At 39.7% G+C, this 13,343-nt stretch overlaps 1 protein-coding gene across 1 annotated transcript in view; it reads left to right on the top strand.

Annotated features, from left to right (window-relative positions):
• The window catches only part of cand1 (cullin-associated and neddylation-dissociated 1), a 14,786-nt gene extending 2,513 nt beyond the window's left edge, over window positions 1–12,273 (top strand). The window contains exons 5-26 of the mRNA XM_072453874.1: window positions 2,140–2,263; window positions 3,486–3,573; window positions 3,666–3,834; window positions 3,916–4,021; window positions 4,090–4,235; window positions 4,696–4,847; window positions 4,964–5,104; window positions 5,192–5,333; window positions 5,474–5,682; window positions 5,801–5,969; window positions 6,052–6,141; window positions 6,223–6,376; window positions 6,452–6,689; window positions 6,763–6,951; window positions 7,036–7,179; window positions 7,748–7,883; window positions 7,944–8,120; window positions 8,292–8,387; window positions 8,784–8,953; window positions 9,027–9,191; window positions 10,954–11,061; window positions 11,153–12,273. Coding sequence (XP_072309975.1) covers window positions 2,140–2,263; window positions 3,486–3,573; window positions 3,666–3,834; window positions 3,916–4,021; window positions 4,090–4,235; window positions 4,696–4,847; window positions 4,964–5,104; window positions 5,192–5,333; window positions 5,474–5,682; window positions 5,801–5,969; window positions 6,052–6,141; window positions 6,223–6,376; window positions 6,452–6,689; window positions 6,763–6,951; window positions 7,036–7,179; window positions 7,748–7,883; window positions 7,944–8,120; window positions 8,292–8,387; window positions 8,784–8,953; window positions 9,027–9,191; window positions 10,954–11,061; window positions 11,153–11,377 — 3,338 coding nt within the window. The 3' untranslated portion in view covers window positions 11,378–12,273. The remainder of the gene's footprint in view (window positions 1–2,139; window positions 2,264–3,485; window positions 3,574–3,665; window positions 3,835–3,915; window positions 4,022–4,089; window positions 4,236–4,695; window positions 4,848–4,963; window positions 5,105–5,191; window positions 5,334–5,473; window positions 5,683–5,800; window positions 5,970–6,051; window positions 6,142–6,222; window positions 6,377–6,451; window positions 6,690–6,762; window positions 6,952–7,035; window positions 7,180–7,747; window positions 7,884–7,943; window positions 8,121–8,291; window positions 8,388–8,783; window positions 8,954–9,026; window positions 9,192–10,953; window positions 11,062–11,152) is intronic.
• Window positions 12,274–13,343: the final 1,070 nt, after the last annotated feature.

The following is a 13,343-nucleotide window of genomic DNA, read 5'->3' as shown; positions in this document are numbered from 1 at the left end:
ATTGATTAACCATAAACCAGGTAAATAAATTAGAGTTTTGTCTGATAAATGGCAAATTCCACCATAGAATGGACACAGTCCTGCAAATGTCTTCCTCCAAAGTCTGACCACTGCTCAAACCCACATGATTTTACTGACTGATGATGGACGGTGGATCTCACGATTAAAAATACCCCTCCCAAATAATTGACAATTTCACATGACTCGATCTTGATCTGTTGACCTGCCCTACAAACTGCAATGTTTAACAGTTAACTTAGTTTTGCCTACTGTATTCTACTGTAGTGTGATAATATAGTCCAATAGGAGACCTCCTCTTTTGAGTGTAAATTTACGCATCTCCAGTAAATCAAATTTTGTGTTTTTTAGTTTGTTTGTATAGTATAGTTCCATCAGTGACCCCAAGCCTCGAAATAACGGGTCGGACACGGTCAATGACTGACGCCAAAATCAGTTTTGACTGACTCAAAAATCAAGGCTCCGGACATACTGACTGATGCAAATTTTTCGCCGTAATATATTTTTAATTGGCAAAAACAGCGCGGTGAACATACCCAAAGCGATTTCATATGCACAAACTGGGTGCACTACACTATAGTCGACAATGATTGTTGTAGTTGTACAACGGAGCGCATGTCCGCGCTGAGAAACGCCACGCTGCTGCTGCTGTCAAACACAAACAAAAAACAGCGGTTGCAAGGACACTCAAGACGATCACTGTCAAGAAATGGATTGATGATGATCTCGCTAAGTTTTGTGCCAGTGGCTGGCTAGAGGAGTCCTTCTCAAATAGTGGGGGCGCGTGTGATCCCATTCACTCCGCGGCACCAAAGCGTCCAGTTTACATTCAACATGTGGACGCGTGTTTTTGCGGCGTGATTCTTGCGTTTTGAGCAAAACATTGGGGGCGTTTTTCTTTTTTATTCTTCACAAATCTGTTTGTTGTTGGCGTGAGCCAAAGGAAAGTTTCAAGCCCCTCCCCCGAGCGTTACCATGGAGATCATCTCACTAATAAATTATATAATGCTTAAAAGAGCTACAATGAGAGGCCAATAAGCATACTTACAACACTATAAAAGTTTTTATGATAATTGTGAATTATCGTAAAATCGTGATATTTCTCCTCATAATAATCGTGACTAAAATGAATATTGTGACATCCCTAATAACGAAACAAACAAAAGTCACCCAAAAGCTAATAAGACAAGGAAATATGACGAAGTTAATGTAGCACTTGGCTTCACTGTGACTGAGGTGGAGATGAGGAAAGAGCACCGTGTCTACTGTGTCTTACAATGTTGGCAGCGACGGCATGAAGCCAAATAAATTCCACATTAATAAAACACACAGAATTAAAATTAGCCATGACGGGTACCAAATGATTGGTACCTGTCATGTTGACAGGGACGTAAAAATAATTATTTCAAGGCTTGGACCCTCATGGACATCAGTTTACTCTGCACATTTGGGCAGTTTATGGCTTTGTCCACTCGCCTGCATTAGACCTGTCCAAGCCGCTTGTTTTTTCTGTCGCAAGTATGAAAAGAATTTCAGAGTTTTGTATCCAGTTATGAAAAATCAAGTGATATAGCAGTGTTCTCGCTGGGCTGAGGCTGAAGGATGGCAGTGGGACAAACCGTACGGGCGGTCGCGAAAAGTACTTAAAGTAAAAAAAATTGTAGTGTACAGTAGTACTACAGCGCTCGCTCGCACGGTGATCTGAATACCTGCCGGTATCTTTTGAGCATGGCGGTGACCAGTCGAAGCATGGTGGCCTGCCATGCTAAAACCCCTTAGCAAAAACACTGATATAGTCTGAGGAAAGATCTATTTTATTTTAGAGAGAGCTATTTGCATCCAGGCAAGATCAGCACTGCTTATCTTGAAATGTAATGCAAGTGGTTTAATTTATTCAAATTGAAGTCCCACCATTCAATGACAAAAAACAGGCATTATACATGTGGTATGTCAAACAGCAGATTACATATTTAACTAAATTGTTGGCTGTAGCGTTTAGTATAAACACGCCACATTCAATTGGAGGTGACGGTGTATGGCTTTTTTAATACTATAATATATAATGTATATGTTCAGTTTAAAAAAAAAAATCAATTTAACAATTTGCTATGCTTTTTAAAGGTTCTGCATTAGCAGCAAGTGTATGTAAGAAAATAACGGGCCGTTTGACAAGTGCTATTGCCAAACAAGAAGACGTCTCAGTTCAGCTAGAAGCTCTCGACATCATGGCCGACATGCTGTGCAGGTAATCGTTTGTGTGTATATTAAACCTTATCTAATGTTAGATTCTAGAAGTGTAACGATTCAGGGATCTCATGATCCAGTTTGATTCACGATTCAGGACACAATTTCATTACAATTCTTAAAATAATGAAAATGTCATTATTCCCACTTATGTGACAAAAAATAAGGAAATAATGAATTAGAATTATTGTTGTTTTAAATGATATATAAATTGCACAACTGTTGCCTTATTGCATTTATGGAACTTATTTTTACTTCATATAGGGTTTAATATAGGCTCTCTTGTATTTTAGTTACATTTAGGCAGATCTTCATAAGAGGTGAACTGCTCGATGCATTTAGCCTGTGTTTATTCCACGTGTGAGTGTCTTTACTGCATTAACAACTGTTTCTGCCTCTTCTGCAGTTTGGATAAATTTTTGTCAGATTTATTCGTTAGAAACTCTTACACATCCGTGTGTGTGTGTGTGTGTGTTCGGCCCTCTGCCCCGCCTCTCACAAAGTCTGAAGAGTTTCTGACTGCACGTTGTCAAAGCTGTCGTTTGAGAGGAGAGACGTTTCTGATGTTCGCATTTGTCTGTGTGACATTAGTACGAAGGGGGCTGTCAGGACGAGTGCAGGGCCGTTTTAATGTTATTTTCGCCGGGCATCTCCCAATTTTACATCGAGACACGTGTATGACGCGTATAGTGTAATTGCTCACCACTGAATTATACTCTAAAGTAGGAAGGCAATCATTGGATGCAAGAAGAGAACAGCACTGCCTTTTGTTTGTTAATAAGGCTTGCATTGGTATTAGCGTAATTATTTAAGTATGTTGAATGTCAAATCAAGTATTCATCAGTTGAGACCATTTTTATTTTACAGTCGCACCGAGTCAACACAACGTCAGGAAAAAATGCTTTCAGCAACTTTGCTCTCTGTTAGTGGAACTAAACAGATTTTTAGATGAGTCTGATAATCTCGTGCCTTTTTGAATGAATTCAAAGCACTTGTTAAAGATTACCTACAATGCCAGTGTTCTTGCGTTGCATGATTTTATTCCATATTGTATGTGCAAGTGTGTTTTATATACTAACGTACTGTTTTACTGACATTTTAGCCAGCTATTCCGTGCTACTGTTGAATTTGTATTCAACCGGGTACTCGTGAAAAAGAGGTTCTGTTATTGAGATTTCTCCCCTGTATAAATAAATACATTTTGTTTACATGTTTTCACACAGACAGGGAGGGTTGTTAGTGAATTTTCATCCTTCTATCCTGGGTTGTCTGCTGCCTCAGCTAACTTCTCCGAGACTTGCCGTAAGAAAGGTGTGTTTTCTTGACTACTTTTGTAAGATTTTTAACAATTACGGGTATTTTAGGATAATTTCACTCATTCCATTGTTTATACAACACAACAGAGAACAATTATGGCTCTGGGTCACCTCGTAATGTCGTGTGGAAATCTGGTGTTTATCGATCTTATTGAACACCTTCTCACTGAACTTGGGAGGAACGACAACATGTCGACCACCAGGACATACATTCAGTGCACGGCTGCGATCAGCAGACAGGCTGGACACAGAATTGGTAAGAAACATATACAAAATGGGAGAAAATAACTAAGTTTTCTAAATTGCCTTCCTAAAATGCTATAACGTTTTTGTGCAGGGGAGTATCTGGAGAAGATCATCCCGCTTGTTGTAAAGTTTTGTAATGTTGACGACGATGAACTTCGAGAGTACTGCATACAAGCTTTTGAGTCTTTTGTCAGAAGGTAATGCACTTGATAAATACACTTTCTTTAGAATATGAATCAAATCTGTTTGTATTGTTCTCCTAAAGGTGTCCTAAAGAAGTTTACCCCCATGTTCCCACCATTATCTCCATCTGCTTGCGTTACCTAACCTATGATCCAAATTACAATTTCGATGATGAGGACGAAGATGACAATGCTATGGATGCAGAACAAAACGATGAGGATTATCAAGGTACATTATATGAGCACACCTACTGTATAGTTTACACAGCATTAGAACTGTAGTATGCATAAGCTTGTACTTTTGATGCTTCAGGGTCTGCTACATGAGCTGCTGATGTCACCCAAAACACAACAAATGTTTTGGTTTATGATGTGTATCTGAATTTTACTTTTTTTAATTACCAGTATAAGGCGAATATCAGTATTTAGTAAGGCATATTTGTCCTCCCCGTGTTACCGTGGGTTCTCTCCGGGTTCTCTGGCTTGCTCCCACCGTCCAAAGACATGCATGTGTTAGGTAAAATGGCAACTCTAAATTGGCCCAATGGACAGGTGTTGAAAATTAGCATATTCTGGCTACATCAGTCTGCATTTGATTCCATTGTGGAATATTACCTCAAATGGTGCCTCCAAAGCGCCGACATTTTTTTCCCTTTAGGTGTCATTTGTGTTTTTGCTGTGTTTTGCAGGCAGTGATGATGAATACAGTGATGATGATGACATGAGCTGGAAAGTGCGACGGGCTGCGGCTAAGTGTTTAGATGCGGTTGTTTCCACTCGTCATGAGATGCTGCCAGAGTTTTACCGCTCTGTGTCCCCTGCACTCGTCAGTCGCTTCAAGGTAACTCTAGATTTTTTTAAATGTCCATGCCTCAATATTCCCATTTTGGGTATTAAAAGTGAAATTAAAAGTTTCAAGTTGAGCTTAAAGGAGACATTTTCTGTTTCCGTCTACAGGAAAGAGAGGAGAATGTAAAATCGGATGTTTTCCACGCCTACCTGTCATTGCTTAAGCAGACACGGCCAGCTCAAAGCTGGTTAGCGGATCCCGATGCCATGGAACAAGGGGAGACTCCTCTGACGATGCTACAGAGTCAGGTATTATCTGATTACAATACCTCGCTCAAGGTTCATGGGTTGAAAAAAACTTAAGATGATTTTTCTAAGCACTTTCTTCCTCTGTAGGTTCCTATGATTGTTAAAGCACTTCACAAACAGTTGAAGGAGAAAAGCGTCAAAACCCGTCAGTGTTGTTTTAACATGCTGACCGAGTTGGTGAATGTTTTGCCTGGAGCCCTGACTCAACACATCCCAGTGCTTATACCAGGTCATTAAACAAACAGTCCTATTTTGACACTATGACATTTTATGAAAACTGGTAAAGTACAGACTTGTTGTATATTGGATGGACTCTAGAATAATATGCTTTCCAACAATTGGTATTGATGATAAAACTTTTTTTTGCAGGCATAATATTTTCTTTGAATGATAAGTCAAGCAGCTCCAATCTAAAAATTGACGCTTTGGCCTGTCTCTACGTCATCATGGTAACACATCCTGCACACGCCTTCCATGCCCATGTCCCTGCCCTGGTCCCACCGGTTGTGGCCTGTGTTGGAGATCCTTTTTATAAAATAACCTCAGAAGCTCTTCTGGTCACTCAGCAACTTGTAAAGGTGGGTATTATATATTTTTTTTATTTCAACATATGTCTGGGAAACCTGTTCTATCTTTAAAGTATGTTTTTTCAGTATTCGAGTCTTATTATTCAGTTGTATTGTTTATTTTTTACAGGTAATTCGACCTTTAGAAAACTATACAGAAGGCTCTGACCGCTTCGATCCTTCCCCTTACATCAATGACTTGTTCACCTGCACAATTAAACGCCTAAAAGCTGCTGACATTGACCAAGAGGTTAAAGAACGAGCTATCTCTTGTATGGGGCAGATCATTTGTAATCTGGGTGAGAAAAAGTCCTATTTGTGATGTTATGCAAGTATGCAATATTGTTGGCATGTACTGACCTACATGCCCTGGGCACATAGGTGACCGTCTCCCTGCGGAGCTTCCTGGAACTTTATTGATCTTCTTGGAACGTCTGAAGAATGAAATTACTCGGCTCACAACTGTTAAAGGTGGGTGACTCTTTTGGGAGACCAGTTTACCCTGTATTTGGAATAAATAAATGTTAATTTAATTTTTGTGGACATTTTCAGCTCTGACTCTGATTGCTGGATCGCCATTGAAAATTGATTTAAGACCAGTTCTACCAGATGCAGTTCCTATCCTTGCTTCATTCCTACGTAAGAACCAGCGAGCCTTAAAGCTTTGCACACTTGCAGCACTTGATATCCTGCTGAGAAACTACAGGTAAACCTATAGTGTTCAGTCGAAGGCCTACTCTCTCTTCTGCTTGCTCATGCCATCTGTGTATGTTTTGTGTAGCTCGGCTGTCACCCCTGTCATGGTGGATGCCGTGTTGGCAGAGCTTCCTCCTCTGATCTCTGAGAGTGACATGCATGTGTCTCAGATGGCTCTAAGCTTCCTGTCCACACTAGCAGTAACACACCCATCTTCTTTGGGACAGTTGACTGGGGGTAACATAATGCAACAGCTCATCACTCTAGTTAGATCCCCACTTCTGCAAGGTGGCGCCCTCGCAGCCATGCTGGACTTTTATCAGGTATAAACCTTTTTTGTAATTTAAGGTTTTGTACTTCTCATTTTATTGTAACTTTGTTTTTTTGTGATGTCAGGCTCTTGTGTCTACTGACACTGCTGGTCTGGGTTATATGGACTTGCTAAGGATGTTAACTGGCCCGGTTTACTCCCAGACCACAGCTCTTCCTCATAAACAGGCATACTGCTCTATTGCTAAATGTGTGGCTGCGCTGACACGGGCCTGTCCCACTGAAGGTCCTGCTGTGGTTGGGCAGTTCATTCAGGTAACAACCTTTGTTTAATTCGCAGTGACGGTAAAATGACCTGTATTGCTCTTCCAAGTAATTCATTGTCTCCTGTGGTCTTAGGATGTAAAAAATAGCCGCTCCACTGATTCTATCAGATTACTTGCACTTTTGTCATTGGGTGAAGTTGGACACCATGTAGACCTCAGCAGCCAACCAGAGCTCAAGACTGTAATTCTGGATGCTTTTTCATCTTCAAGTGAAGAGGTAACGACTTTTTCTATTTTAGTTACTTAAAGGAATAATAGAGGATTTTTGGCGAACAGTCTGAGTCTCATTTCCTCGTGGCGTGGACAGCCGAGTAGTTCTCCCACATGTCAATCATTCCCTGCGTGCCACGTCACACCTGCGGCCTCGTTCCCAGGATAGCAGCACGTTTCTCTGGCTGCGCATGCGTGGTTGATATGCCGGTGTGTGTTTAGCGAGTTCCTTCGTTGTAAGGTACAAAAATGACGACAGAGAAAGACTGTGTTCAAGCTGCTCAGAAGAAACTGAAATCTGCAGAGACGAGAGATGTGATGTGATCCGAGCCGTTGCGCTAATAAACAAGCGCACGTGTAGCAGCAGAGCTTTTGCGTGCTTCCGCACGAGGTTGGATGGCAGGCAGCCTCTCGGAAATAACAGGAGGGTGGGGGGTGAATGTGTGCATGCGCATTTTTAAATAAGGGACTAAGTTCTTGAGTTCTCAAATTGGCAAAAAGTCCTCTTATTCCTTGAAGTGAATAACTTCTTTTTGGTCAAAGTTTCACAATCAGTAAATGTTTTGGTCCATTAGGTAAAGTCTGCAGCTTCCTATGCATTGGGCAGCATTGCAGTGGGAAACCTCCCAGAGTATTTGCCTTTTGTACTACAAGAGATCTCCTCCTCAAAAAGACAGTATCTATTGCTTCACTCACTGAAGGAGATAATCAGTAAGATGTAAACACATTTAGTGTTTCTTGGGAATGGCTTTAACTTGTATTTTATTTCAGGTTCAGCGTCTGTGTCTGGTTTAAAGCCATATGTGGAGTCTGTTTGGTCTCTATTGCTTAAACACTGCGAGTGTCAAGAGGAAGGAACAAGGAACGTTGTTGCTGAATGCTTGGGCAAATTAACCTTAATTGACCCTGAAACCCTCCTCCCGCGCCTCAAAGGATACTTGTTATCTGGTAAAATACCAAAATACTCCATTTTATAACACACACACTCACACTCACACTCACACTCACACTCACACTCACACTCACACTCACACTCACACTCACACTCTACAAGACTACTGTCTTTGATCAGGGGAAAGTCATTTGATGTAATTCTTTTTACTACTCACACTTTTGTAGGTTCTTCATATGCCAGGAGCTCGGTGGTAACAGCAGTAAAGTTCACCATCTCTGATCAGCCACAACCTATTGATCCACTGCTGAAAAACTGCATAGGTAACACAACCTAAAGAGTCTCAAACAGTTGTATTATATATAGATTCAATAGACATTACCGTGTATGTATTGGCTATAGCAATATTTATTGTCATTTTAGTTCCCTCTTTTTTGTACTGACTTGCATTGTGTCTTTGGGCAAGAAGCTTAATTCTCTTTGCTCTTTGCTTCCAGTGACTGGGCACTGTTATACGTGTGTGTACCCCATCTAGGTCAAATTGGACATTTTTGTAGAGGGTTACTATGTAATATTGAGGGAGAATGTTTTTGCAAATGCAAACGATAAGAATGCTTTTTAATTTCTATCTTAGGAGGCACTTGCACTTTAGCCAAAGGGTTTTGGTAGGAATAGATAAAGGTGTTAAATTGTTTCATGCTTTTTTTCCTTTTTCACAGGTGATTTCCTAAAGACATTGGAGGATCCAGATTTGAATGTCCGACGCGTTGCTCTTGTCACATTTAACTCTGCCGCGCACAATAAACCTAGTCTAATCAGAGAGCTGCTGGACTCTGTTTTACCACAGCTTTACAATGAGACCAAAGTTAGAAAGGAGCTCATAAGAGAGGTCAGTGAATGTTTGTGGAAATAGTACAGTATTTACACTTTATTCAGGATTTAACAACAGTATTTGTCTGCAGGTGGAGATGGGTCCGTTTAAGCACACGGTGGATGACGGGTTGGACTTGAGAAAGGCTGCATTTGAGTGCATGTACACCCTGTTGGACTCCTGCTTGGACCGGATAGACATCTTCACTTTCTTAAACCATGTAGAGGATGGCTTGAAGGATCACTATGATATCAAGGTAAGAATGCTGTTTCGCTGGAGAGAACAGCAGATCATGGTGACTGACGAGTTCCAATTTTTTTTAATTTTAATTCCCTTACCGTTTATTGCACATGTGCAAAAAGGTGTGTCTGTCTGGGGCTTATTAAATGTAAACCGTTGTCTTTGATTTAAATAGTAATATTTCTTTGTTACATTAGCATTAAAGTAGGTGTTTTAAGTGACATTAGGGTAATATGCATTGCTTTCAGACCTATGAGTCACTGCAGCACACACTGACACACGAGATGTGTCCGTGTTCTCACCACTTTTCTGCTACATTCCTCTCTTCTGTTGTCTAAAACCAGCCTGCATCCTGTCCTCGGTGTGAATGCATGTTAGAATAATTGACAACTTAAGTGTGTTCAACAAGTAACTTTGAAATTGTAATTACTGGTGACTTATTTACTTGGTCTTAAAAATGTAATATTCGTACAATATGACAATTCCAAAAATGTGACTTGAGTTACACTATTTTGTGGTACTTTTGTTGTGACTGAATTGTAGTTTCACATTTTACTTAAAACTTTTTAATTTATAGATTTTCTGTCACTGGTGGGCTACTCTATTTTTATCAAACTACATATTTCATCCGTTTCATATGAGTTCATCTTATTTTATTTAAAGTAACTGTATGCAACTTTCTGAAGGTAGAAAATTACCCTCATGATTCCATGGAAATGGTTGGAAAGCTAAAATTCATGCTCGAGAACATTTTCCATGGAGATGGAGAAGTTTAATGCCATACTTATGCCAACCAGTTTTTACTTGCTCTTAAAGCAGACCTAAGTAACTCTAGCAATAGAGCTCCCCCTGCAGCTCTCTTGAGAAACAACAGTCAGAAAATAGACAAAAGTTTACATATTAAGACTGTATAATGCATATAAAAACATTTAACTTTGCCAAACATAATGAAAGATCCAGGTTTTCTGGATCGATGTTGGCAAATGTTGCAAGACTGGTTTTCCGCTCAGACAGCAATGGACCCTTAAAACACCCTGAAAATACATATTGAACATCTTTTAAGTCCTTGTGATGGTTTAATAAGGTGAAAATGTTACTTAGTTTTGCTTTAACTTAGAACCGCATTTGGAAGATGTTAGTGCCACAACACTCACGATCTCATTCACAAAGTGTTTTTTACACTGGCTCAGGCTCATAACTCATGGCTGCTCATGATGCAGTGCCTCTACAGGCCATCATAAATGCAAACAGGACATAGGGTGCACGTGTGGAGTGTGATGTGGGAGGGAGGAGTGAAAGAGCTGCAGGTTTGAATGAGGAGCTGTGCACTTCCATGTCACACGCCCCGCCCGCAGATGTCACAGAAATGTTGGTCGGGATGGCATTGGCCATAATAAAATGCCTTTTAATTCACAGAACTGTTTTTAACATAATAATGCTCTATATTACTGTAATTCATTTATTTTGTGACTCAGGCATTTGAATGTTGTACTGAACCTGAACACAGTGAAACTGTGAATTGTATATTTGGATTGAGTTTGGCTCATACTTCCCCTCTATTTCTCTGTGCACAAAAACACTCATTCATTGCAAATATGGCCATACTTTGTAAACGATACACTGGATACATTGATTTTTATCACCATAAAATGAAACATGAAAAACAATGTCCGTACAATGTTTATGCTCCTAAACCTTGGACAATTAGGACAATTACATTTTCTTTTTATACATTTACACAAATGTTCTAACTATGTTCTAACTATTTTGTCTTTTAGATGCTGACATTCCTTATGCTGGCCAGATTGTCCTCTCTTTGCCCCAGTGCTGTTCTTCAGAGATTGGACCGTTTAGTTGAACCTCTGAGAGCTACCTGCACCACAAAGGTGATCATAAAGCACAAGCATTATTTTTTATTAAGCAGCCGCATGCATTTTGGACTACTAGTTTATAGTTTATTCTTTTTTCCTTCTCAAGGTGAAGGCAAACTCTGTGAAGCAAGAATTTGAGAAGCAGGACGAGCTGAAGCGATCAGCCATGCGAGCTGTCGTTGCACTGCTAACAATCCCAGAAGCTGAGAAATCCCCCCTCATGTCAGAGTTCCAGTCGCAGATCTCATCCAATCAGGAGCTGGCAGCCATCTTTGACTCAATTCAGAGGGACTCCAGCTCAGCCAACATGGAGTCCATGGACACCAGCTAAAGAGATGGACATTTCAGTGATGCAAAGATGGCACCGTCAAGCTGCTGGAGCTTCAAACCTGCAGCACGTTTCAATGACAGGATCCAGACACGCACAGACACACACATAGATACTTATAGTGACACACTCTCCTAGTGATCGTTCCATGATGCGTTCAGTGAAATCCACCGTTATGAATGAAAGGAAGATGACTGGTTATACTGCTCTTATAAACTAACTATTATAAGATTGAACAATGATTATTCCAGGAAAACACACATTCATTCTAAGGCTTTGAAACTTCCATTTTTTTTTTCTTTACAAAGCCATTTAAATGGCCAACTTTTTATTTTTTAATTTTCAGAGGTATCCTACTGTAACAGATGTAATTGGCTGCTGCGTACTGACTGGCAGTTGGCGAACTATCCAAACTGACCAATGAAATTGAGCCTGTGTGGCTGTGGTGACTGGTGACCAATGGGAGGAGGGCTTGCTGTTTGCTGCGGTTGATGTAAGCTGCCTTTAGGATGCTTGGGATAACATTGGTGGCAGGTTCACTGTTGGGGGAATAAAGAAACTGATTGGTCCACAGAGTCGATAGATCTTCCATCAGTCCCTCAATACTGGGAAAGAAGACAAGAGATCTGGTCTCTTCTGGACCAGTTCTGACCGGATCGTTATTTTATACTGTGTTGCTGTTGTCATAGTAATACAGGTATAAAGTAGGCCACATAATTTTGTATTGAGCACACAATTCTGGGCAGTGTTTGTTTCTGTCCTAGTGGACCAATCTGAGTCTATTTGGGTGTAATGTTTTAGAAAATTATGTGAACATCTGATGAGTTTGGTCGGAAAATTTATTATTTTTTTTGCCCAAGTAAAATAAAAGTCCATTTCTGCCTGCCTTCATACCTTGACTTATTTGTGTTTGTGTTGTACGTGCTACTGTACTTTGGTCCAGTTCAGTTTGATTGTACTGTTTCAGGGCCCTCATCTAGCTGTGTAGTCTGCAGTTAAATGAACTACAGTAGTTACTAGGCGTACTGAGATCCAGAGAGAATATGTGAGGCTCCAGGTAGTTTCCACTGAAATAGAAGTTTGATAAAAATGTGATACACAAGAATACATTAAGCTAAATTGTGCTTTGTTGGGAGGTCTGCACTTGTCCCTGATTGGATATTTTCATCAGATGGAAAATAACAAATACAAATGGGGCTCATTTATATTGTCTCTTAGCAACATCTTTTTTGATGAGTTTGTTTGGCAGCAAACGCTTGGGTGAACATTGACATGCTGATTTTTCTCTTTGATGTTAACTAATTTATTCTGAGGTGCTTGTTGATGTTGAGATGAGATTTAATTTTTCTTCAGTGTTGACCAGAGGATAAAGAAAATGGACAATCAGGCAAATATATTGAGCATTAAAGGAATTAACTTTGTTGATTTGAGACCTAAATTAATTTCTAGTTAGGGGTGGGCAATGTTGACAAAAATTCCCTTTTTTTTTTTTTTTTTTTTGAGTATCCTGATAAAAAAATGTCTGACGATATGTCAATCCAACAGAAATGTGTTAAAACATGTCTTTAAAAGTCTGAGTTTTAATTATCAGACAAATGTGAAACGTCTATAAAATGACAAATGTGCAGAAATATCACCTTATTTAGAAGTTTACAACGTAACTCTTATTTTTAAAAGGATCAATTTGTAGTTTTTTGTACTTTAAATGGATTTATTTGTAAATTTGTATATATTGTCCACCTCTATTTCAAGCTTTCTCTGCAAACTGGTTCAAGTTCTTAAAGTAATCTTATAGAGGCAAGCAAAATGTGCTTACAAGCATTTTGGCCAAACATGTTAACTAGATGTTAAAATGTAAAAAAAATAGCCATAATATTTGACTTGTGCTAGTTATACTGAAGCAGCTGCAAAGGGAGTAGTGTGTGAGGTGTAAAAGAAACATTTGGGTTCTCAAGAAACAATTTCATTA

The sequence above is a fragment of the Eucyclogobius newberryi genome, unplaced genomic scaffold (genome assembly GCF_026437365.1).
Source record: "Eucyclogobius newberryi isolate DKJ021-1_F unplaced genomic scaffold, fEucNew1.0.hap1 SCAF_2, whole genome shotgun sequence".
In the NCBI taxonomy this organism is placed as follows: domain Eukaryota; kingdom Metazoa; phylum Chordata; class Actinopteri; order Gobiiformes; family Gobiidae; genus Eucyclogobius; species Eucyclogobius newberryi.
The sequence above is the reverse complement of the archived record's forward strand: the minus strand, read 5'-3'. Positions and strand labels throughout refer to the sequence as shown.